At 42.9% G+C, this 26,345-nt stretch overlaps 1 protein-coding gene across 15 annotated transcripts in view; it reads right to left on the bottom strand.

The window, feature by feature from the left end:
* Window positions 1-26,345, bottom strand: part of PPFIBP2 (PPFIB scaffold protein 2) — a 1,415,596-nt gene that overhangs the window by 324,717 nt on the left and 1,064,534 nt on the right. For 10 of the 15 annotated variants that reach the window (XM_078680889.1, XM_078680890.1, XM_078680881.1 and 7 more), the window contains 3 exons: window positions 16,112-16,218; window positions 15,959-16,026; window positions 8,139-8,216 (listed from right to left, as the gene is read on the bottom strand). In XM_078680889.1, the coding sequence (XP_078537015.1) occupies window positions 8,139-8,216; window positions 15,959-16,026; window positions 16,112-16,218 (253 nt within the window). The remainder of the gene's footprint in view (window positions 1-8,138; window positions 8,217-15,958; window positions 16,027-16,111; window positions 16,219-26,345) is intronic. The other 5 variants (XM_078680884.1, XM_078680887.1, XM_078680896.1 and 2 more) reach the window with 1 other exon arrangement.

The raw sequence follows: 26,345 nt of genomic DNA, 5'->3' as shown, positions 1-26,345 counted from the left end.
GATAAAGTGCTGACAATGGGCGCCCTGCTGAGTCTCTGAACTGCCTCCAGGTAGGAGGTACTGGAGGAAAACAATCCTGTTCAAAGAAAGACAAGAAAACAAAAGTAGCGCTTTACTGGCAAACTCTGTAAAGTGGCGCTAAAATGTGTTGGGGTTTGAAAAAAATTATCTGGCCACTTTAAGAACACTCCATCTTGCTTTATTTAAATATTTTTCAGAGTTTGAACATTTTATTTCCGAGGCTGCACTTTGGAATAGAAAAATGTCAAAACGGCATTTCCAGCAAAAGTGGTTTTCTTTTTTGCATCCATTTCACAGGGGTACAAATGGACGACAGGAAGAGACGGTGAGAACCATTTCTTGATTCATGATTTTCGGAAAAGTGAGAAGGAGTTAGACAGAACGAGAGGGAATAGGAGTAAGAAAGAGGGGGCAGCTGCCAGCGGCAGAGCAGAAGCGGACACCTTCCTTGTCTTGTCTGGGCAGGAAGTAAGAGACAGAGACCTTTTCCTTCTCTGCTCCCCGTCCTTCCACGAACCGAATATTTCTGATGTCCAGGGACGCATGATCATAATAAAAAAGTAGGGGGAACAGAATCTACAGAATTAAAGAAGTAGGGGGACGCTGTGCCCTGCCGTTCCCACCCACTACGACCACTGCAGGCTAAATTGCTTCACAAGCATAAGCAGCAGTGTACACATTAAGCGCTGTGCGTGAGGCTGCTTTTTGGAGCCCCTAACATTGTTTCAGCTATTTGACATACCTATTTAAAAAATACAGTAGGGGTCCTTGCGCTGTCTGAGGCCGCGCACCAGATGACACAAGGGGGAGTGGAAGGGAATGCAATGGCTGAAGTGCTCGACAGCACTCCATGGAAACATGTTGGAGGGCAGGCTGCAAATAAATAAATAAAAAACGACTGGCCTGCAATAGGCAGACGGGAGGAGGAAAGAGAGGCCATCACATGCTGTACTGTGTAATGGCCGACCAAAATGCTCTCTGAGTGAAATCGCCGGAAAGAGAGCTGAACATACAAAGGAGGGACTTTTACAGAAATGCCCAATAAGAATCCAGCATTTCCGAATCCCACAGATAGTAACCAATGGCAATAGGTGGGTTTGCCAAATCCCACAGAAGAGATATACCAGGTAGAACAAAGCTCGACCTAAAAATGTAGTTAGGGTGGTCGACCCCCTTTGGGCCCATATAACTTTATTAGACATGTGAGTTTTTTCCAGAGATGTGTCCACCACCCCCCAGAAGAATACTCTGTAAAAAAAAAAAAAAGTTCATATAGATGTAGGTGGGGCTGGCCCCAGATCTGGGCATGGGTTTCCTGTTGGTTTCCCTCAAACATTGCCTGCAACAAGCAGAAATGTATGCATTTAGTTTTCCATACCATACTAATCCCCAATATAGTGTCTTTCCATCAAAATAGAGCATCTTTCTAAGTGTGTTAATCCAAATTGAAAACGCATATAGCTTTTTTACTGATATCTGTTTGTAGAAAGCCCTCTTCATCCATGTGTCAGTCACATTATTTTACCACCAAGTGCAGAAAGGAGAAACGGGTCAGGTGAGTTCTGCCTTTAGCAAACTTCACTGTGAGTGATAGCATTGTGAATTCTCCCAAGGAGCACGCCTGTGCACAAAGTAGGAGTGTTCAGGGGCAGGGGCTACTATGTGAATGTGTGCTTCTTGAGATCAAAGCTACATTTTCCCCTTCAGGAAATTCTTTGTATACTGGCAATGGCCCAGCAGCTCCCTCAACAATTACATTTTGCATATGCCATGACAAAACAAGCATTAACAAAGCCAAAAGGATAGCAGTCATCATCAGACCTATTGGCTTTTCAAACTGTTATTTAGCAATCTGATTTGCTAATATTGTGCCCACACTAGTTTTTGGCCCTGTCTGACTCGGATAGTTTTTGTTGTTGTCTCCCTCCTAAAATTGTCTCTGCTGCATGTCAGGCTCACCCCTCGAAATATGAAGCATGCTGTGGTATTGGCATGCAGTAAGATGAAGTAGTACTTTGTCTTTTTTTGGTGTTTTTGGAGAATCTGTATCGATAAGTGTTTTTTTTTTGTTGCTTTAACACCGTTTCGCACATCTCATAGATAGATGCACATACCCACCGATCGATAAGCTAAGTGCTTTTACACTTTGTCACATACATCTAACAGATGCACACACCGACTGACTGATTTAGTTATGTGTGTGAATAATTGGAAAAACGAGAACTGAGAAACCACTTTAGAGGAAACCAAGTCATGGAAAACAAATAACCACTTAGAGGGGTTAGAACTAAATATAATATTGTACCTTCAGAACCACTCTTTAGATCAGTTCTAGACTGTGGAAGTGAGTCCTAACACCCCCACGTGGTGTCCCCCAGATTCCAGACCCTTGGAGGTGGTGTTGGTGGTGCTGTTCTACCTAACAGTAATCTAGAACGTAGAAATTGTTAAAAAAACAAAATGTCCTGGATAATCAACAGAAGATCGGTACCTACCTACTTCCAGTCGATAAGCCCAAGGTGCGTCGTCGGACAGTCTGACTGCAGTAGCTCCTGTTATGTTCTTCTCCACAAGAGCAAATTCTCTCTCTTTAGAGGGACCTTCTGGCTGTGGTATCCAGACTCATGGAGCCCCGTCAGCTACAATCCACAACCATGTCTCTCTGGATGGATCGAGCTCCAGAAAAACATCTAATTCCTTAGGTAGAAATCGTCACTGAGCTCAACTCCACTGATGATGACAACAACCTCCTCAGCCTGGAAATCCAGCTGTCCTGCTCAGAACCTTTTCCACAATCATCAGAGCTTCTTCGAGACCCGACAACGCCTCCTCAGATACAGCCTACTGCCTTGCAGCGCTGATGCTACCTTCTCAATAACATTTTGCAAAACTTCTTCTATGTCCAATAGTACGGTGTGACCAGCCCCAACTTTTGAATTTAACCCGATCTCAGGTGACCAGATACCAGTGGATGGCACTTTGATCTTTTAGATACTAAACATTTTCTTTGGTGTCATTTTATTTAATACATGTTACTCTATTTTTCCAAATTGGTGTAGGATTTTTCTTGTGCTGTGTTTTCACTTTAACACTGTTAGGTTCTATTTATTTCTAAAGCACACGTTTACCTTAGGTGTCTTCTTCCTCCCCAGGAGGAGCCTCCACATTTTGAGACAAAAGCATTTCTTGCTGAGGAGTAGCATAATGTCCTGGGTGGTGCATACCATTAAAATGTTCTTTTCAAATAGTCTGGACCGATAACGTGAAGAGCCTTAAAGGTGATGAATAGTGCCTTAAAAGTGACTCTTTGCCTAAAATGGCAACCAACGCGGTGTCTTTAGTGCCATGTACATTTGAACTTTGGAATTCCCAACAGCAAACGTGCATTCTCTTGGATTTGTAATTTATTTGTGTGCAGCTGTTGCACCTTTGTATGTAAGTAGTCAATTCTGGACATGACTATAGAGGTGACTATTGTCTTTCGTAGATATGCTGAGATATAGGGAAGAATTTTCTTTAAGGTTTTGAGGGTGTAGAAAGAAGTGGAAGAAGACACATTTACCTGGGACCCAAAGGTAAGTCTGTAGCAAACTTTCTTGATCGGGGTAGGGAGTGAACCCAGTTCCAAGGGTCAGCAAAGGGGGGACAGAAGGAGGTTTGGGAACCAAACAGGATGATTTATGTTTTCTCTAAATTGATCTTCAAGCAGTACCTTGTCATCCGAAGCCAACTGCCTGCAATCGGGGAGCCCAGCTTTGTTATTTTTTTCTTAGAAAAAAAACACGATCTGGTTGTCAATGGTGTATGTGTGCTGCATAAATATTTTACACTTCACCTTTAAATTAAGCCTGGCTGCTTTTGTACCAAGTTACCAGAGAGTTAAGCACAGGTTCATTTAGTGACTTTTAGTGGTTCACACCCACAAGGACTGTGTTTATTGTTTGAGTGGGGCTTACACCCTTCTCAACTAATAACCCAATTATTTACAGCCTGCTTGACACCATTATCTGCTGTCAGAATGAGATAGATGTTCTGTTTGCCATATGACAAGTGCATCACTGTCACCACACTGCACATAAAGCCCACGTTGTCACAGAGTAGCATGTGCAGCAACACCGAAAGCAGAAGTCGTTTTTTAAGTGGTCTGCAGTAAACGTATGACAGTGTTCCCAAGCATATTCACTTTAGTTTCAAAGGTAGATATGCTCACTCACTTCGGGGACTCCTGGCCTTGAGGCATCCTTGGACACTCCCAATTAACATCCACAAACAGGAAGGAGTTTAATTTAGGACAGCAAGGGCTGTAAATGCGCATGAAAGACACGTCTTCCTGAGCCTCATGTGGCTCTCAAGGGAGCAGTTAGTAAAGGTTCACTAGGCACAAATTTGATATGCTCAATGTCGATGAAGGTAGATATATGACAGGTAGTAAAAACATTGTGAAATGTTCTATTTATTTGTGAAGCTTGTTGAGGCATAAACTTTCAACATGTCTTGCCATATGCCTGTAGAAGTTTGCTTGGGGTGCGTTTATATGAAAGTTGGTCGATGACTGGATAATAGGGGCTTTGACTGGAATTTCTGTCCTGTGGTATATGAATGTGATCAGCCCTTGAATGGCGGCTGTATGTTGAAGAGATCATACTGCTGTGTTGGATTGAGCCCGTGGCTGGTGGTATGAAAGTACTTTGTGTGAATAAAGTGCAAGTGGTCAATAAAGCAGTTGCTATCCTGTCGCAACTTTATGGATTACTTTCAATAGTCTCAGTTGCAATATTCTGACACTGTGATTAGTATTTGCTTTTTGAAGCTAGCACTAGCGGAGGTGCCAAAACCAACCAGAATAAGTAGTGGTTTCACTTTGAAAATGTAGTACCACTCCTTCGTTTTGTTGAGAATATAACACCCAGAAGTGTTCAGAGTGGTGTAACTTGCATATGTCCTGCTAACTTTCCCATAATGCACCGCAAAACGTGAAAGTGCGTATGTGTCTAAGATCACTCGTTTATTTACAATTTATTTTGGGAATTTCTGGAATCTGCTCCAATTTGACAATTGACAATCGCCCTATGTTTCCACATGTCGCCGCATACAAATTAACAGTTTTTGTGGGTGGGCCTAGCGCCCACAATAAGAAAGGACACAGAAAGCAACTTGGATACATAAAATGTTTCCACTGAAAACAACCCTGTTTTGCAATGTGGGTAACTGTGGTGTCTGTGCTACCCTACCAAAATCGCATATTTCCAAAGCAGTCCAGAGAATTGTGGCTTGCATGTATCTCACAAGGTTTTCTTACCCAGAAGCCCCTGCAAACCCCAACCACACATTTTCCTCACATTACTGTGCGAGAAGGTTCCGGAATTTGTGGGGATCCACAAATTTCCTTCTACCATGAGTTCCCACATATTTCCTTATAACAATGGTACCCTACTTAAATGGGTGGGCCAAGAAATTGCTACACAAAAAACCTGAAAGCACCACTTGGAGTAATCAGCGACAGGGGTGCCTGTGGTATTTGGAGCCCTGCTCGAAACACTCAAGGAAAAACTACCAACCATACACATTTTTTAAAACTAGACACCCATGGGATTCCAGGGTGGTGTGCCTTGCATGGATCCCACAAAGTTTTTTTTCTCACAATGCCATGCAAACCTCATCTAAAAATCCTGCATTCTCCTTACATTTCTATGATGGAAACTTCCGGAATCAGCAGGAATCCCCATCATTTCTACCACCCACCATTATCCCACTTGTCCCTGTAAAAACGCTGCCACGTGCGTGGATGGCTAGTGCCCCCAACAGAACGGATCAAACTATCGTTAATAGGACACCTCAAAGGGGACTTATTTCTTATTTGATTTCTTTTCTGTATCTTCCACCTATGGCTTTGGCAAAGTAGTCAAAACTCAACTTTCTATATTGCTGGAAAATGAAAACCTGCTACACTATACAAGGAGTTCCTAATTCATTGAAGAAGTCTGCGTCTTTGCATGTCCATGTGGCCTCTGTGGAGTGCAGGATATTGGCAGTGTTGTGGATCAATGGTGAAATCATAAATTTAAAATATTCAACACCTAAAGGCCCCTTTGTTTTGCCACTTTGCAGGTCCTGGATTATGGACGGTTTATGTAAACTTTATCGAAAGCCTGCCTTTTGCCCTCTGTAAGGTTGGGATCATTATCCGTTGGCCTGTATGTAGAATATTACCTGTGTTATTTGTTCTTTACTGGGAATCAACCATACTACCTGATGTGCTTTCTTAGTATGGTATGTTTCTGTAATATTGTGAAAAAGGCAAAATAAAAAAAAGTAAACTTTTCTGCGACACTTGAAAACAACTTAAACTCTAAAATATCACGGTTACTCTTGGGAATAACAATGTGAAGTAATAGTACTTGAAGCGGATGTTTGAAAATGTTTCGGAATACCAGGGGAGGGAGATATTAGGTGATTAATGTATGAAGGGTATCAAGTATGCAGCTGGCCTCTTATTATGTGCTTTACTTTATTCTTGTATCTTCCCTGCCTGCACATGTTCGATTACGGTGAGAAGTGTGAGGGCATGAAGCCTTTGGTGTATAATAATAGGAAGATGACAAGGTTACATAGGAGTCTGTCTTGGATACACACTTGATTGTTTCTATGTTTAAATGTGGAAAAGAATAAAAAATCTTTTTTTTTAAACTGATTGTAAAAGAGTAGGGGACCTTTTTGATGAGGAGGGAGTGATGGTCTTTGCAAAGTGGCGTGCCAGCTATGGCCTACCCCCAGACACCCAACGGCAATAGATTGTGCTAAGACACTGGGTCACACAGCCCCACATACACCCACATGCCGGTCGCCCATAAACACCATTTAAAAAATGGTTTATTACCTGCCACTCGGATAAAAAACTGCCCTCAGACATATACTCTTTGCCTACTGCACCTGAACAACAAATTAAATCACCAGTGCAGCATGAATGGGAATTTTTTGACCAAGGAGTGGTAGAACATAATACACAGAGCACAGGTGTCCTCATGTAGTACAGCGGGCAAAAAAATCAAAATTGCCCACTACTGGTACTATACTCCAGTGAGGATTGCAAAATGGAGGGTGGGAGAGGACACAGTGCTTTAGACTGAGCAGGTAGGAGGGCACCTTGACACACTTACTGTAGGACTGCCCAAAGATCCAACAATTATAGTCCGAAGTCCTGTCGGATATAGATACTATTTAGGATGTATGTCGTTACTACGCATGCTTTTACAATGCATGCCTTTACCACGCAGGTTTTACAATGCAAGTCGTTACAACGACTTGCGTTGGGGGGCGCTGGATAGTGAATAGTTTAATTTACTATTCCAACTCCAGTCCCCGTGGATAGTAGGGAAGGTTTTGGATAGTAATTTAAACTATTTCCTATCCTACAGCGCCCCCCAGCGCAAGTCGTTGTAAAAGTTGCGTGGTAAAGGTACTGCGTGGTAAAAGTTGCGTTGTAAACGCTGTTCCCCGTCGGATATAGATACTATTTATGAAACCGAGCTGAACTGGTTCCCAAGCTGTATGTTATTGGGGCTCCTCAATGCCCTGACCTTCCTGTTGTGAAGAGCTATTACTCTGGCATTGGGTGCAGATAAACAGACTCATATCTAGATGGGCCACAACTGTAGTTTCGACCCACTTGGAATGGTTCCACAAAATGTGGGACCTTGTGTGTATGGAAAAGCTGACAGCGGGAGCCAAATGCATGCTACCGCGCTTTGATAAAACATGGGGCTCTACTATTCGATTCCTATCAAACAAATTTGTAGAATTGACGTGCTCAGTATATCTACAGGTGCTACGCCTCACTCAGGTGGTTCATACGTAGGAGTAAATAATTCTCCTAGAGCTATAAGGCACATCCGTAAGCAGTAAGCACCAGTTACGGAGACTCTTGCTTTGGCTGTCGGGCTTCCCTCCTTCTATCTTTGGTTTTGTTTCCTTTCTCTCTCTATCTTTTTATTGATGTTTGATACAGTTGCCCATCTCACCGGCCTGTGGATGTAGGTGCCCGCTGATGTTATCAGTTCAAAATGCGAATAAAAAAGATTTAAACCGTTGGAAAAAACTGATTTGGGGTTCTTGCTCACCGAGTAATAATTTCAGGCGACTCTTCCAATGTTTCACGAACAAAGAGCTGGTTCTCAGCAGAAGCTGGAATGGTTGCGCTATTAATAAAAAAAAATAGTATTAGAAATTAAATTATAACATGGGTACTACTGAGTTGGGTAATAATAAACATCTGTTACTCAGTGCGAAGATACTCTTCGCGGTGAACGTCCACTTTACAAATGCACATTATGTTATAGTGATTTAAAATATGCATACCATTCCGTCAAATAGTACAGTAACACTTTAATCAAAACGCTTGGTGTCTTTTTCTTTTTTTCTTTTTGTGTCATATATTTTTATTGGAGTTCAAAGATAGGCAATTTCATAGGTTACAAAACAATATAATAAATATAAATCAGTATGTGACAAATTATATACACCTGTAATATATTAAGGAAGAGGAAAAAAGGAGGGAAAGGGGAAAAAGGAGAAGGGAAAAAGCTATATATAGGGAGGGAAAGAAAAGAGAATTCGAATTTCAGAAATCGCAAAGAAAGGGGGTCCACACCTGCTGAAATATTTGTTCTTGGTCTTGTATCCTATAAATTACCTTTTTATAGGATGCTGTCTGTATCATCGCAACCATCCAGTCCTCTTTGGAGGGAGGGCTAGGTGATTGCCACAGCCTTAAAACACAAAGTTTAGCAGCAGTAAGTGCAGTGTGTAAGAGTCGACTTTGAGGTAGTGAAATAGGAGGAACACCTCTAAAGTCATGTAGCAAAATAGTGGCAGGTGTGAAAGGGAGTGAAATAGGAATAGTTTCTAGTAGTGTAGATCCTATATGCTGCCAAAATTGTTTTATAAAAGGACATTCAAAAATTATATGCAGGAGGTCACCATTAGCTTCAGAGCATCTCCAACACCTAGAATGCGATGATAATCCAGCTCGTTGCAACTTTAAGGGAGTCCAATGCCAATCATGTAAAGTTTTAAAAACACAGAACTTCATTCGTGCTTCACGAGTGCCCTTATCCAGGGCTTCCAATATGTCTGGCCAGGTATCTTCATCTATGGTGATATGAAGCCGTTCCTGCCATTTATCACGGTGAGTAGCAAGAAGTGGCTGAGAATATAAATGGTACTTGTGGTCTTTTTCAACATTTGAGTGCTTTAACATTAAGAGTGACATGAGTGTAAACCTGTTAAGACCCGTGCAAATCCTTCCGACAGTTGGAGAAATTGGAATTACGTGATTCTATGGCAGTGCTTAATTTGAGCCGGTAGTTTCCAGTGTTTGGCACCAGCATTTTATTGTCAGCACATAGGCTTGTGACAGTCGGCCACAAGGTGGCATTTTCTGGCTAATTCAGAGATGACCACATCAACAGCCAATTAATAATTCAATATCAACTTTAAAAATGACAATTACTTGCCGCCCAAGCCATTCTTATAGTTTTTAGGGCTTGGGATAGTTCAAATTGTCACACTTGTAGGAGTGTGATGGTCAGTAGTTGTGTTGTTATAATCATTGACAGCACTGGCAGGGGCAGTATGTGGTGCAAGCTGCAGTGGCCTCCTGACGAGAGCCCTGGTACTTACATTCTTACAAATCTTACAAATTAAACACTGTAATCTACGGCTACAGGCCTTTCCACGGACTGTAAAGACGTGGCACAGACCACCATCTGCTGCACAATTGCACGATTTTAACAAAACAGATAGTTAGCAAATACAAACCCCTTTGGTAAATGGAGACTATTCATCTTTCAGCAGCTGATATTGTCAATTGTCAATGCAAGATTAGTGACCTTATTACCTGTTTTTAACAAGATATTCCTGGATGCATTTTTGGCACTAGAATAAAATGTCTACAGGTAGTTTAGCTCATTATAATCTTATTTTGGGAAATGCCTTGAAAAGAAGAAAATTCTGGGCCCCCCCAGGAAGTATCTCCCTTTTATGTTCCTGCACAGACCCAGGGACTGGCATCAACTCTTTACAATGGAGAATGGAAAAGAGGTGTAAGGAACCACATTGCTTTACAAACATGTTCACTATTAGTGAAGGTAAAACGTTGAAAATGTGATCACATGCAGTGCAGTGGTCGTGGCTGAACCCTTGCGCCTTTAATGCAGTTGGGATTATATGCATTGGCCCAGTAAGGTTAGCAGCCAGTCCAATCCCGGGAAAACTGCAACTAATTCTGAACAGACCGAAGGTGTAGGTCACACAATATGCATGAATCTCAAAGGCTGCCCTGCTAACCGTCATGAAACACAAACATCTGTGTGAGTATATATATATATATATATATATATATATAGACATCTATGAAAACCCCAGGGCAAGTAGAAGGACATAGGCGATATAGAAATTACAAATATACGTTATTTAAAACATTTACGAAAAAAATAAAGTAGTCCCTAGAAAGTAGCGCCGGCCGCGACGTCTGCGTGTTGACATCGGGAGCGCGGGGAGGAGCGGCGTTCAGGAGCAACAGGAAGAGCGGAGGACATGAGCGCGGGGAGGAGCTGCGGAGGACAAGCGGAAAGGAGCGGCGAGAAGCGGAGGAGCAGTGGCAGCGCGGGGAGGAGCGTCGGATGAGGTAGCGGACAAGTGGTCAGGAGCGGCGAGAAGCGGAGGAGCAGTGGAGCGGTAAACACAACAGCGCGGGGAGGAGCGGCGGATGAGGTAAGTCAAGCAGCCGCGGGTGCGCAGCAAGGGACGGGCGGGGGCCATGAACAGTGAGTGATGGGATGTCGGGGGAAACAAAGCGTGGGCAGAAGCGGCCAGGACCAACAAAACGGCCGCTCGCTCTGCTGCACCTCTCCTGCTGCGATGCTGCCCCCAGCCCCTTTCTGCCCCCCTCAAAGCAAAGCCGGGGCGGGCTGCTAGTGTGTGTGTGTGTGTATATATATATATATATATATATATATATATATATATATTAAACACACAAACCTCCCTTGACGGCGAGGAATAATGGGACGAACTCCCGTTCTCACTTGCTTTTGCTATTTTTATTTATTTTAAAGCCTTCAATTAAGCATTATGCAGATAAACACAGATCAACGCGTTTCGGGAGCACCTCTCCCTTGCTCACGATCACCTGATCACAGGAAGTTAGTCCTTTTTAAAGTCACATCTTTTCATTTCCTGTTTCGTGTGTTCCTTTGCTCTAAGCATTCTGGAGGCTGTAGTTTTTATTAAAACCATAAGTGTAACTTATGCTAAATTTCATCGTGTTTGATGTAAGCTAGTCCCAATTTCGACAACAATACTATTCTTTGGCATAGTATATGTAACGCAATTAATTTCATTTTATTTTTTGTCACATTTCATTTCCAAGAGTCCTCTAGTGGGCTGTATCCTCGCCGTCAAGGGAGATTTGTGTGTTTAATAATTAAGCAGCGTGGTTCTGCTGCAGGGACTACGAACCAAGCGCTGAGCGCTGCATTTCCCGGGCACAGGGAACCGAAGGCAAGATATATATATATATATATATATATATATATCCATACACACAACCTTTGTAAACAAGGATTCAAAATGAATAAGTTTTTTCCATTTACATACATTTTATGGGCAAGCATTTCGGACTTAGGATAAACAACGCATTGTATGCATCCTGTCAAATTAGAATTCTATTCAATGTATGATTTGACTTCAAGTGAGGACATGTATTTATTTATTTTGAGAGTTGTATATAGCGCTGGCTAGACTCGTAGGTATCAGAGTGCTTTACATAAGGTTCTACAGAAATTACAAAATTACATCAGTTACACGTTACATCAGTTACTAGAAAAACATTTCAAGAGAGTAGAAGACGAAATAAATGGAGCGTACTGTAGGTTTCCTCAATTCAGTAGTCGCTCTACATCCGCCCAAAAAACTCATACAACAAGGATTCACTTCTTGAAATAACAGGAGGATAAATTCTTAGCTACTACTTGTGCAGGAGCATTTATTGATTTATTTTCCAGTTTCATATAGTGTAAATTTGACCCGAAGGTATCAGAGTGCTTTACAGAGTTTGCACAGTAGCATTAGAAAAGAGAAGACAGAGCAAAAATATGATGCAATACACAACAGGTGGTATAGTAGAAGTACAATATAGTTCATAGGTAGCAATGGTTGTTTCGTACAGGGGTAAGAGGGTTAAATGCACAATTCTATACAGAGGTTGTGATGTTCGGGCTCTTTGGGAGTTGTGGGGAGACATGTATCCAAGGACATCGACGTGTTAGGAAGTGGGGTTTAGGTATTTGTTGTGAACTAGTTTGAGATTCTTCCTGAAGTGTAGGAAAGATTGAGAGGACCAAAGATAAAGTGGCAGGGCATTCCGAATTCTAGGTGCATTGATTTTTCTTTCTTGAATTTGGGTGGAATTAGGATTATGGTGTTAGAGCTTTGCAAAGGTCTCATTTGGGCAGCTTTTGATAGTTTGCTTGCGAGCTAGATATATTTTTCGTTGTAGAGAGCTTGATGGAATACACAGGCTGTCGTGAATATACTTCTTGCTTCAACTGGTAGCCAGTAGAGTTTTTTGAGAGTGTAAGTGATGTAGTCATAGTGGCTCTCCGCAGAGAGGAGCCTAGCCGCTGCATTGAGTGTGACTTTCATAAGGATGAAGTAAGTTTTTGGGGACCTGCTGGTTGCTGCATTACCGTAGTCTAGATTGTAGAAGACTAAGTTTCCACGAGAAAAATACATTTTTTTGTTCAGGCATTGGTGTGGTCTTTCATGTTCAGATTTTTGTATAGTGTGATCGAAAGAGACTTAATGGAGTTAGAGAGAGAAATTTTGCAGTTTAGTGCAGTTAGGTTGTCAAGCCAGCTGTGAATGGGAAGTGACTTCCCTATAGGTTGGATGAGGAGGAGTTCAGTTTTGTTGGAGTTAAGTTTTAGGTGGTTATTAATCAGCCAGGATTGTACCATGCAGATGGTGCAATTTAGGTGATGGATGTCTTTAGATGACGGGATTTTGACGTAGAGTTGGGTGGCATCTGCATAGATGTGGTAGGCGATTGTGGTTTGGTTGAGGATCATTGCACGGGCTCCATATAGACGTTGAACAGAGCAGGGGATAAGACATCCTTGGGGGACTCGTTGTGGGCTGAAAATGCTGGTGAGGTAGAGCTATTTAGTTTGCTTACTTGGGTTAGTAGGTTCAGGTACGCAGCGAACCACTGAAGGACAGTACCATTAATGCTAGCAAATTGAGAATGGGTATTTAGGAGAATTTGGTGGTTGACAATATCAAAGGCCACTGAGAGGTCCAGGAAGATTAGGATGCATGCCTGTCCATTGACTAGAGATCTGTGTAGGTTATCTGTGATGTTCAGGATTGTGTTCTCCATACTACAGCCTTTCTTGAACCCAGTTTGAAAAATGTCAGGCAGGTAGAATTTTTGAACGTGGTTGATGAGCTGTGAGAGCACACATTTTTCGATGGTTTTGGCAAGGAGAGGGAAGATATTTATTGGTCTGTTATTGTTAGGGTTGTTCGGGTCGGTGTTAATTTTTTGATGAGGGGGTGACTTGGCAGAGTTTAAGGTAGGATGGTATAGAGTATTCTAGGTAGACCTGCAACATTAAACATTTTGGGTGTCCACCATAGATATGGTACTTTAACCCCTTCCATGCTCATGACAAGGTCAGCTCGTCATGCAGTACACTGGAGCTGTGCTAATGACGAGCTGACCTTGTCATGAACAATGGTAAATCTGACTTGTCAGCACCCAGCGGGAAAAGCCTTAGCACCAATGTGGTTAAGACTACTTCACGTAGCAGAAGGATGTCAAAAATAATTCTAAAATGACTGGATTGATGACATGTCTTCAGAAAATCCACATATTAATGGTTTACATGCAATAAATCTCAATGGACCAGTCTACTGGTGTTTGACTGGTATCCCAAATCCCCACTCTTTCTCACCCACCCAACAATTTCAATGGCACAAAATATGAATTAGACCATCAGTCTTCCTATCTACCAAGTTACTATTCAACAGAAATTGAATATTATACCGAAACAACATGATATGAATTCTTTCTGTGGGTGACAGGATTAGGTATATCAAACAATGTAAAATGAGGAAAGAAAGACTGTTCTCATATGCAAAAGAGGATTGCTCCAGGGGTCTAGACAGGGCCTCTATCACTATTAACATAAAAAAAAGGTCATAATGTTTACTGGTGCAGGTCTAGCAGGTTTTTGCCACAGGACATAATAGATGTTAGAATTATCAACAATGGTTTGTTTGGATGCAGAAGGATGAAAGATTGAGTTGCGGCTGGTGGGATTTGAACTAGAGAACTATGAGGCTCTAGAGGGATTCTCAGACATGAGAAGAGATTATCTGCAAACTTCGTAGGTCTCTGACCCTGAATTTCAAAGCCAAGCTAATCAAGAAAAGGTTATAGAACCGCCAGAAGAACTGGCTCATTGTAAGGGGGTATGTCAATATAAAACACCTTACTCACGTTCTCTACAAACTTAACTAGAAATCACGAGCAAACCCCAAATTGCAGAAAAGTAACTTCTTGAGAAGAGGTAACTAACCAATTAAACTAGTCTAGATTGTTCAACATGAGACAGGATTGGACTGTTTTCTAAAGTTTTGCCTACTTCTGCATGGCACAGGCAAGGAGACAACAGCTGAAGACAGCCTATGTGTAGAGACATTGGTTGTAAATTGGGAGATGGTTCAAGTATGTCCGGTAAATCATATCTATTCTGGTTAATATACCTAAATGATAAGGAAGTGCTAAGGAAAAATGTATCATGGCTAACCTTCCCACTCACACAAAAGAGACATCCTGGATGGAGAACAGTAAAATGCAAAAGCATAAGATGGCGTACTAACAATTTCACTGATTAAGAACCTCCTAGAGGAGTTAGCTCCAGGGCTACCTACTCTAATTAGGGTGATACGTACCTTGCTCAATAGAGAAATAAATTACATTAATGAGTATTGAGACTTCTGGTCTAAGGAGCAAATAACGAGCCCGTAATGCATCTATCCTTTAGTACACACAGCATTATCAGGAAAGTCTGCTTCAATCAGTGCATTACAATGAGAAAGATCTACAGTAGGCAAGGTACTGCACAGGCGTACCAATATTTTTCTCAAGCTTACTGTGCTGTTTATCCAGGGTCTTTCATCCAAGTGGAGGACTGTTACCTCCCTCAAAAACTGCCAATTTGCTCCTTTGACAGTGATGCTGCTGCTCAGCTACTGTATGCAGCCACAGCTTCTACAATGTACAAACTTCCGCTGCAGGTAGGGAAACTACTCTATCTCTGGCCACTGATGTGGATTGAAGCCTGACTGTTGTTTCTGAATCTTTCATCTGTGTTTTTGCTATAGGCCATGTGACAATTTTCTATTCTGGGACCTATTGATTGAAAGACTACCAGTTAAAAGCAGGTACTAAGATAACACAACAATATAATTGTATTTCTTTCCTCAGCCTTCCGCCTCCATAAGCATACCACTTATTAGTGTGTCTATAAATAGAGTGGCTTGAGTTGGCATGAATGCCTACAAAATCTATATTGCAATCTGAACCTTGTCTTTTATACTATCTTGAAATAATACATCATACATGAGATATTCATGCACTCCAACAGACAGCATTCCATAATTGCATTTCAGAACACATCATTCGAATTTGTATTAACAGACAATAAAGATGGGGTGCTTTGCAATTTTACAATAATTCCTAGAATACTTTCTAAAAGATTTGTTTGATGAGTACCTGTAAATTATATTTGTATTATCCCTTGGGTTACAATATATTCATACTTCCATTTCAAATATAGAAAATTTTGAATGTCATAATGAATCATCTGACCTTGTATCGGACTTATCTTGTGGCTGATGGGTTGGCAATATGGTTGTTAGGGAGCCTCTTGTGGTCTGCTTGGAGTAGAAATATTAAATATAAGTTTTCAGAATTAAAGGAATAAAAGTTCTATTTAATTGATTTTTTTTATCAATAAAGTACCTCAGATTTTAGTGATTCCACTGGTGACTTGTTAAAGGCACTCCATTTCCTTAAATTAGTATCATTGTCCTCTTCGCTGTTGCCAGAAAGTAGCCTCTCAGAGGAACCTGAAAAAAACAATAGCATTTTAAATAAATCAGTTGCCACTAGGTAGTTATAGATAGAATGGTTAGGAAATTCCTTTTTTGTTCTCTAATAACTTTGGCACTGTTTGACAAATCTTCATGAAACTTTCCAGAAGTTTCCAGAAACTTTTCTGCTTAGCTCCTTCCTGGAATGTTTCAGGGTTGATCCATCAAGCGGGGGAAGAGACAACTGGGTTCCCAAAATGCAAAACCCCACTGCATTTTTCATAGACATTTTTGGAGTACTACTTAACTGAAAATTTGATAGGAAGCTAGATCGTAGTCCAGTAGGCACATTTTTTTTAATTTTTTTATATGATTACATCTGTACAGTAGTGTTTGAGAAATGAAGGCTGAAAATTACAGATATCTAAAAAAAATTGTATTTGCAGAGGAGGGTTCCTGAGAGCACTGTGATTGGCTGGCCTCAACGTGAAAAGAAATGTTGTGCCTGCCATTACAGAACTCAGCGACTTAATCCCCTGTCCTGGGAAAGATTTTACTAAAGGGGACGTCATTAAAAAAAATGTACCGGGAGACGGCATGTATCAGGGTGCTACCAGGGCATATACCCCATTTGAGAAGTTGGCACGCTCCCTCGGGGGACTGAAACGGCTCATCTCCCAGATCTACAACATATTGCAACACCCCATCGCTCCGCCCGCACATCCCTATCAGAGGCAGTGGCAGTCGGCGACTGGCGCTGATATCACGCCATCTCAATGGACTCGGCTCTGGAACGACATCCCCAAAACCTACCGCAGCATCCCGCAGAGGGAAAACGCGTACAAGATGCTAACGCAATGGTACTACACTCCCCTGAGACTCAGCAAAATGTTCCCCACTTCCTCGCCGATGTGCTGGAGGTGTGGCACTGCGACTGGTGACTTCGTACACATCTGGTGGTCGTGCCCTACCCTAGCTGTCTTTTGGAAGGAGGTCCTTAGTCACATTAAGAAGGTGTTGGGTTTTCCCCTCCCTGAAGAGGTTTGCACACTCCTGCTGGGCATTCGACCCCCCACACTTAGGGCCCTCACGCGCAGCGACTGGATCCTCACCCTTCACATGTTAGGTGCTGCCAGGCAACTCATTGCTCTGTACTGGAAGCGGGCTGAGGCACCGCCGATAGCATCCTGGTTCGTGCGCCTCTGGCAAGTCCTGACTATGGAGCTGCTCACGGCGCGGATACAATCAAGGGGGGTACGCTTCAAGGCAGTGTGGGAACCTCTCGTGCGCTACCTGTGCTCCATCAGCTATGCCCGCCACATGCCTCCCAGGCTTCGCGCCCTGCAATTGTTCGAGGATGCCCTCATCCCTGCTGACCCGAGCAGGCTTGGCTCTTAGTCACTTCCCCCAGTGCCGATTTGCGTTTTCCATCTCCTATTGGCGACTGCAGACGCACCCCCCAGACCCCTCTCCACCTCGCCACTGCTCACTCCTCTTCCGACTTTTTCTTCTTTCCTACTTGCCACTCTGGCTTCCGCCCCTCTTTGGGGCAGTTTGGTCCCTGTTGGGCCTTTGAAAATGTGACACCATTGCTCTCCCTCACATACGCGCCTCCCCCGCACAACGACGCATTGCCAGCATATGGCCGCCTCTTGCTATACTCTCCCCTAAGCCACGCGGCCGGCCCCCTCCGGGGGTTGTAGGCAGGGCGCTGTGTTAACGGTTCCACCTCCCCTGGTTAGTACTACCTACTGGCTTTTCTCTGCGCGGCCGGCCCCGAAACGGGGTTGTAGGCTTATCGCTGTGTTCACAATAAAAAACAGATTTGAACAAAAAAAAATGTACCTGTGTTACTTATTGTTACGTAAAATGACCCCTGGGGTGGGTGAGTGCCTAAAAAAATACATACTGGGAAGGGGCGTGCTTAGGCCCCCCTCCAGGATCAATTAAAGCCCAGGGGACCCCATCCCATGGCCCAGCATTATCATGAAAGATGAGGAAGGTGAGCGCGGTCCCCCTTCCCGAGCTTATTACGTGCCCCGGAGACCACATCCCCTGGGAACCGCCATTACTATGAAAGGAGGGGGTGCATGCAGCCCCCTCCCTGAGCCTAAGATCCCAGGGACTTCATCTCCAGGGTTGGCTCCTATTATATGTCCTGGATAGCCCACTCCTAGGACGCAGATTCCTTGCCCGCATGGGCAGGGAAAACCGGTCTGGTCCCACCCGGTGGGAGCTGCAAAAGTGCTCCAGCTGGTTGGGAACAGACCGCTTTCTCTGCCTTTTTCTTGTGGGCAGGGAAAATTAGATTGCTTCTGCCTACCGGGAGCAGAGAAAAGAACCTTCTCACGCCGGGCAGGAGCAAAGTCGGCTCCCCCTGCACCAAGGATGGGTGCATGCAGGGGAATCAGTGGGGCAACGTGGCCATGGGGCTTCCCCCCGCGCCTCCTAAATTTGTGTGTTGTGGGTGCCCCGGATGTGGGCTTGCCGCTCCCCTTACAAAATGCATCCAGCCAAAGAAATGAAGTTCCCATGGCCTGTAAAGGCTCAGGGAGGAGGCTGTACACCACCCTCCGTTGAGTGATTGCTCGCTAGGGAAAATGGGTCCCCCAGGGCCCTGTAAAGTTATGGGGAGGGTGCTGCATTCCCCCTCTCCATTTAAAGAATGTTGACCCCGGGTGATTGGGTCCCCGTGATGTAAAGGCTTGGGGAGGGGGGCTGCAGGCCCGCTCCCCTAAAAAAGAATGTTAGTCCCAGTGGATGGGCTCACCACAGCCTGTAACGGCCCAGTAAGGTGGTTCCAGCGTCTCTCCCCTTAAAAAAGAATATGGCCCAAGGGAAAGGGACCAAAGGTGCTGGTAAAGGCTTGGGGGGGAGGCTGTTTGCGCTCCACTCCTTTTAATGAATGTGGCCACAGGGAAACGTGTCCCAGGGGCCATCCAAAGTTCTGGAATTGGGGTCACCCACCCTCTTCACATAAAAAAAGAAATATTTTTGCCCCGGGGTATGGGCTCCCTGGGGCTAGAAGTGGTTTGGGGATGTGTGCTGCATGGTCTCCTCCCCTTTAAAAGATGTTGGACCCTGGGGCATGGGGTTCCCTCAGCCAGTATTGGCTCCCCCCCTTGCAGGCAACCCCACACTGTGTACGGCTAAAGGCCGTGCGAGGCACTGGGTTGCCTGCCCATGGGGCTTTGGATGCAGGGCCTGTCCATAGGCCCTGCAACCCACTCTGCACATGGCCAAAGGCTAGGCAAGCAGTGGAGCTGGGTTAATCAATTTTCCAGGATCCCATCAGGGCCTGATGATTTGATATTGATTATGACGCCAATACATTTCTGCTTTTAGTAACCAAGACACTGCCATGTTTGTCATATTCACTGTTATTTGGAAGCGTAATAAAGCATAATGACTAGATCGTCAACCTGGACAAAAGAGATGGATATTTTCCCTTAGAGCCTTTACAATTGTTCCATAACTTTAGATGTCCAATCAGAGGCATTCAATCCTTTGTTTTCACAAAATTGCAGTTCTGAGAGAGAATTCTACTTGTAAGGAACTACTGTTTTGTGCAACAAGGTTATAGTCGCTCAGGAAATTACTGGATATCCCTCTCAAGTCAGCAGTAACTGTTTGAAAAGTCTTCAACAAGGCTAAGATATTGCTAAAAGTCCATAGATCTTGAGCCAGATCCAAAAGCTTGAAATCTTCACGAATCATCAATACCCTTGAGTCTTTACTATATGTCCCTCTCCAGTAGGATGCAACAGCCTGAAATTTCTTGCACAAATCTTCAATACTTTAAGACATTACCAGATGTACGTCATCAGTCAGATGCTATTACTTGACGTGTCCTTCACAAAACTCAGGGTGGACATTCAACATATAAACTTTGAACTTTGTTAGTTTAATGATTTATGATTTTTTTTTTAAATGATGTCAAATTTGTTTTATGATGGTCAATACTGCAGCTTTCAATACATGTCTTCATTGCTATGGAAGTAGGCGATGAAAGGCTAATTTTCTTGAGTACCTGCAGTCACATTTTATGTGGATGTATACATTTGAATAAGCAAAATGCAGCCACTTAAGTGAAGTGAGCAGACCCATTGTCCTGTACTGTTTGCTGTGTTGGGAGGAAGTATAATTTGAGTGATATATGAAAAAGACCAATTGAAAAAGAAGGTTGACTAAAAGGTCCTCTATAGGCAAGTATATTTATTGTGATTTAGGATTGTTTGGAAAACATGAGGATGGCAAGACACTAAGAGTTGTTTGTAGGTCAGATTTAAAAATAGCACACGTTAATTAACCTAAAATACTATAGCTGTCTTCAAAGTTCTTAATTATTGAACATATGTTATTGAATTTTCCACATTAGGTTGCCAAATTTTCATACTGCAATGGCTGAATTGAACAAGGTGTCCTAAAGTAATAAATCTGCATTGAAAGGCAAACGTTTCCACTTAGTCATGTGGAAAAAGAGATTTTAGTTGCTTTATTGGATATGACCTAAAATGACTATATTTTTGGACTTCTTCTACCCTCAATATTTGTTATTGTATTTTCTTGATTTGTGCCTACAAGTCATCTTATAGAACACTGTCAAAGCCTTTAGTCACCAAATCATCCCATATATACTCTACAGTGTTTTACCAAATGTATCATGAGGGTATTCTTCATTTTACAAAATACACTAATATCACAGAGCTAACTCTCCTTGTATCTTAGGGTACCTCTCCTTGCCTTACTATTCCCCATTCAACTGTACATGAAAAGCTGTAATGCTCTTAGCTCAGGAGCTTTAAAAATAGCCAAACTCTAGATATTATCAACAGGTTCCACATTTTTTAAAGTTTCTCTCTGCATGTGTTAGACCTGGCAACCTTGACATGGTTTTACCCTAACTATTTGCCTTGAGATCTTCTGTTTTTACTGCTTTCATTTTTGCCTGCCTTAGGACTTGGCACATTTTATCACTGGTAAACAGTGGTAACGTGTTTCTGCTCAAACAAAGGTAATAATGGTTTATATTCAATTGGCATATTTAATTTACTTATAAGTCCCTAGTAAAGTGCACTGCTTGTGCCAAGGGCCTGTAAATTAAATACTGCTAGTGGGCCTGCAGCACTGTTTATGCCAGCCCCTTGAGTAGCCCTTTAATCATGTCTCAAGCCTGTCATGGCACAGCCTGCGTGTACAGTTTTAAACTGTCATTATAACCTGGCAAAATAAACTGTTAAGAGGCCCAAATCTTCCTTTTTAATACCTATACGTCAGCCCTAAGGTAGGCCCTGGACAGACCCAAGATTTTAAGTTTGTAAGTTTTACATGTCTTGGCAGTGAAAAACTCTTCTTTAGGATAACATTGGAGTTGCCTTACTACCTTTTATAAGTGCAATTTCCAAATGGGAAGAGATAATAGATTCATGTTTGGTGTCTCTGGAATCCTAATTTAAAATCCTAACTTAGGGTTAGGATTTTGAATTACAATTCTGAAAATGCAACTTTTAGGAAATTGGCATTTATTTTCTTGCCTTAGTCATTTAGTGCCTCCAGCCTGTCTCTGGCCACATGACTGGGAGCAGTTTGGATTTGTGTATTTCTTCCTGACAGCAACACACAATGGTGTGACTGGATAGGCCTTCACCACCAGGATGGGAGGGGGGAGCTAGGCACACCCTGACTTACACCTGAATAGATTGTGTCCTGCCTCCACACAAAGGGCTGGCTGCATGCCCCCTGTAGGTAGTCTGGAGCCAGGGTAGGGAAGGCAGGGCATCTGTACACTTCAAATGAATGTCTCTAGAAGCTTCTCCCTGCTTCCAAGGCACACCAGTGTATAAAAGAAGGACTCAGACACCACCACTACAGTACACTTCTGCACCTGTGGATACTCTGCCAGGGAGACAGTCTGCTGTGGTGCTGAAGGACTGACATTCTGCTGGACTTCACTTTGCTAGACTCCTGCTTTGCTATGCAGGCATGCTGCCATCTTGCCTAGTTGAGAAGGATGGACCTACATCTCAAGAACCCAAAGTGACTCCAAGCACTAGTTGGCTGGCCTCTTGATTTCAAGCCTCAAGGACATAACAGGCTTCCAACAAACTTGCAACTGAGCTCTGCCATCTTTGAGTCTACTCTGCCATATGGTGCACCCCAGTTCTGGCCCCTTGGAAGTGGGTCTAAGGTGCTTGGCCATCCCCTGTGGATCTAGCAGAACCAACATATCACCTCTGCTGTGCAGTACAAATCCGGGCAGAAACAACACATCTCCGCTGCTGTGTGGGTTGGACCCATCACAAAGACATTGCTGCCGCATCCCATATCGCCTCCAGAACTGCTACTACATGATGCATCCTCTGTGCAGGCCCTTGCATCTTTCATCAGCCGCAATGACAATGCCAGACTCCGCATTGCAGCCTTGCTTCTCCTCAGAGCTGACACATCACCCTGACAGAGCGCCTCATCCCCAACAGGATATTCAACATCGCCGAAAAAGAACTTCGCACCGCAGCCTCACCGCATCTCGGGACTGTGGGGGTTGCGTGACACATCTTCGACAAGGATCCACGCAAGGCTCCGCACATCAGGACTTAAGGTACTCTGTTAAGCGGGCCCTGTTGGCCCGTGCTATATCGTGGTCAGCCTGAACTTGTGACTTTGTCCCAGTTTGGCATGCCCAGATCTTCAGTTGGTTCTTTATGCCTTTTGGTGCTATTTTCACTAAAATCTTTAAAATTATATCTCCAGTTCTACTAATTGGATTTTCGTCATTTGGGTCTTGTTTTTTCAATTAAATTAAGCACACATTTTCTAACCTGGTGTGGGATTTTTTTGTATGGTGTCTTCCCCATTTGAAGTGTTGCAAAAAAACATTACACATTGCTTTTAGGTTGGGCCTCACTGCTATGTTCCAAGCCATAAGGGGATTGAGCAAAAGTTAATTTGGGGTTTGCTTGTGCTTTACACTGACTAGAATTGTGATTGCTGCTTGTCCTGGGTTCACACCCCAGTCAACTAGTAATCACATTTCTAACAGGATCAGCTAGATTAGGAGTAAGGTTCCCATTCACCACGAGCTACCATAGTTTGTAAATCCACTGTGCAGTGTTTGAGGGCTCCTTTTTCCCCGGCTGGCCATCAATTGACATTGCCCCTAATATATGTGCCACCAACAGCCCACCTGAAGTACATATGTATTCCAGCACCTATTGGAGGTTGTCTCGCATATCTGCTGCAATTTTCCAGTGGTCATGTGCCAATGATAAAAAGTTGTATATGCCTATTCCCTATAATGGATACTCCTGTGTGTTTTAGGGAAGCATCGCCACACCACTCACTTCCCAGCCTGTCTCTGAGACTGCTCAATGAAGAATCAGATCCAACCTTTCTTGACAGCCTCACTCAGTGGTGCAAGTGTTCTTGTTTAGAATTTTGCATACGTCTGAGAACATCTCCCTGGAGTCTAAATGTGTTCTTGCAAATCTTTCCATAGGAATAAACTCTCATCCCTGAGTTACTATTCAGGGGAGAGCAACACCCAATGTGTCATTTAAATGTATTGTAATCGGTTTGTTTCCTTATTACAGGAATACAAAGATTGTATTCCTTAAAGACTGAATATGTCTGATACCATTCTGCAATCTCCGTCCCTTCATTATTTGAAGGCTACTACTTGAACAGCTTGTGTGAAGTGTGTGTCATTTATTCGCATATTTGGGATGGAGAAGCTTGTCAGTCTTACTCTCGTCATCACTGTGTCCCAATGCTTCTGATACTTTTCTGATCAGGCTAGCTACGTAAGCATTTTGAGAGTTTTGATTTTTCAAGCTATGCTATTCCTACAGTGGTCTTCCTCTCACTGCCCAATCATTACAATCCATTTTCCTCTGTCACTCGTACAGTCCACTTCACTACTACTCAGAGGAGAGTTGTTCTTTAGTATGACAGTATGTCTGGACACTGCACTCCTCCTTTTTCTCTGAGCACTCAGCACTTTTGCATTAACTCTAGGACGGCCTCCTGTCCAAATGAATGCTATAAGTTCTTTTTTTAGTGCGGTCAGTTCTATATCTAGAATTTTATCTTGGAGGGGCTGAAATAAGTATATGAGGTAGGTGACCATAATGATTTTAATAACATTGATCTGCACTAGCATGAAATATACATAGGTTTCATTTGAGTCAGGTCCCTTTTTCATCTGTTCACAAAGTTCTGGCTAATTGACTACACACTACCCTTCAAGTTTACTCATTAATTGTATCCTCTGTTAATTGATTAATGGAACAACCTTCTCAAGGGACACCATGTACATATCTTTGCAATCGTATTTTGTTCTAGCCAAAGGTTCAGCATTTCAGATTTCTGTTTATTAACTTTAAATCTAGAGAACATTTTAGATTCCTCCATTATCTGCAGTACCACTTGGATAAATGTTTCGGGTCTGGTCAGCATTAGTAAGACCTCATCCACAAGGATACAGATCTTATGTTAATCTCCCTCAAATGCAATTGCAGCAATACAATATGAAGTGGTCTAGTACATCGCATATGCTCTGTAAATACCCAGGAATAAACTTTTCAACCGTATGCAGCAAGCCAAACTTTCCACATAAATAGGCATATGATTTATGGTTTAATCTATAATTCATAATAACATTGACAATGATCATTTCAAGAGTGAGTGTGTTATTACATTTATGCAGCAAACCATACATATTATGAATCCATCTCTATATGTTCCACTGCAGTCTGGTTGTGTGAATTGAAGGGTTTGAAAGATGACTTGTTGGACCTGCCATCGTGCAGGAACTCCCCCAGATTTTTGCCTTGTGCAGCAGAACCCGTTTTTGTTGGCATTAGTACTAGTGCATCTTTTCCCTGTTAACCAAAAACATGACACAATTGGCATCTACCGAATTGCTATATTTAATTTACTTTTAGTCCCTAGTAAATGGTACTCACAACTTAGTGGACCTACAGCCCTCATTTTACCACCCACTAAAGTAGCACTTTAAAATAATGTCTCAGGCCTAATATTGCAGCCAGTAGGGCAGTTTTAAACTGTCATTTTGACCTGGCTAAGTACATTTTTTGCAAGGCCTAAACCGTGCCATTTAATACTTATAAGTCACCCTAAAGTTGGCCTTCAAGTCTCATAGGAAATGGTGCCTTGTTTTTAAAATGAAGGAAGTCTGTGTTTTAGTTTTACTTGTACTGGCAGTTAAAAACTTTTAAAGACTCTCCCACTGACTAACACTCGGTTACCTTAGTACTTTTAATACGTGCTGACTTTGGATTGGGTGCAGATAGAAATATGCTGTTCACAAATTCAATGAACTGTAATTTAAAACCTTCTTTAATGGTAAAGTTGGATTTCAAGTTAGAATTCTTAAAATACCACTTTTAGACAGTTTCTTTTTCTTGTCATGCCTAATTGTGCCTTCTTCTAGCATCATGGGTCACATGACTGAATAGCTCTGCTTTTGGGGTTTATGTATTTTTCGCAGACCATAACTCTTAGGTGTGGACAGGATGACTGGAAGGGGTGAAAGCTAGCCCAGCCTTGCAGGCGCAAATCCCAGATAGTGTTTCCACAAGAGGCCCATCTAACATCCTCAGAGCCCGCAAGCTTCGCGAAAAATGGACAGGGCAGTTATTCCACATGACATACTGTGCGCTTGCGAGGGGCGGCGGTGTGGATGAAAGTTCCCTTCTAGGCACTAGACACACATATTGATACAAATGGTAGGTGCACTTTAACCCTTGGCAAGCTGGATGGCACACAGGTAGTATTGTGCAGCCTTTATGCCCTGAGATCTGAGCAAGATGCTTTTCTGGCTCGGGTCAGTGCAGCGCTGGCGGACCGGACAATGTATCCATGGATTTTAGGTGGAGCCTATAAAGCAGTATTAGACATACACCTGGACCGATCACATTCTCCACTGCCAGGCGCCGAGACCGTCCAACAAGCCAGGGCCCCATCAGCATGGGTGCATGGTTGGTCACTAGCTGAGGCATGGCACAGTAGGAATGCACTCTACATACACGCATAGACCACATTTTATGCTTCCCTGCATTGCTGACACAAATTACTCACATTACTGTAGTGAAAGAGGCACTCTTGTGATTTGGCATCCTATGATGATCTTCGACTACCACCAT

The sequence above is a fragment of the Lissotriton helveticus genome, chromosome 3_1, assembly GCF_964261635.1.
Source record: "Lissotriton helveticus chromosome 3_1, aLisHel1.1, whole genome shotgun sequence".
In the NCBI taxonomy this organism is placed as follows: Eukaryota; Metazoa; Chordata; class Amphibia; order Caudata; family Salamandridae; genus Lissotriton; species Lissotriton helveticus.
The sequence above is the reverse complement of the archived record's forward strand: the minus strand, read 5'-3'. Positions and strand labels throughout refer to the sequence as shown.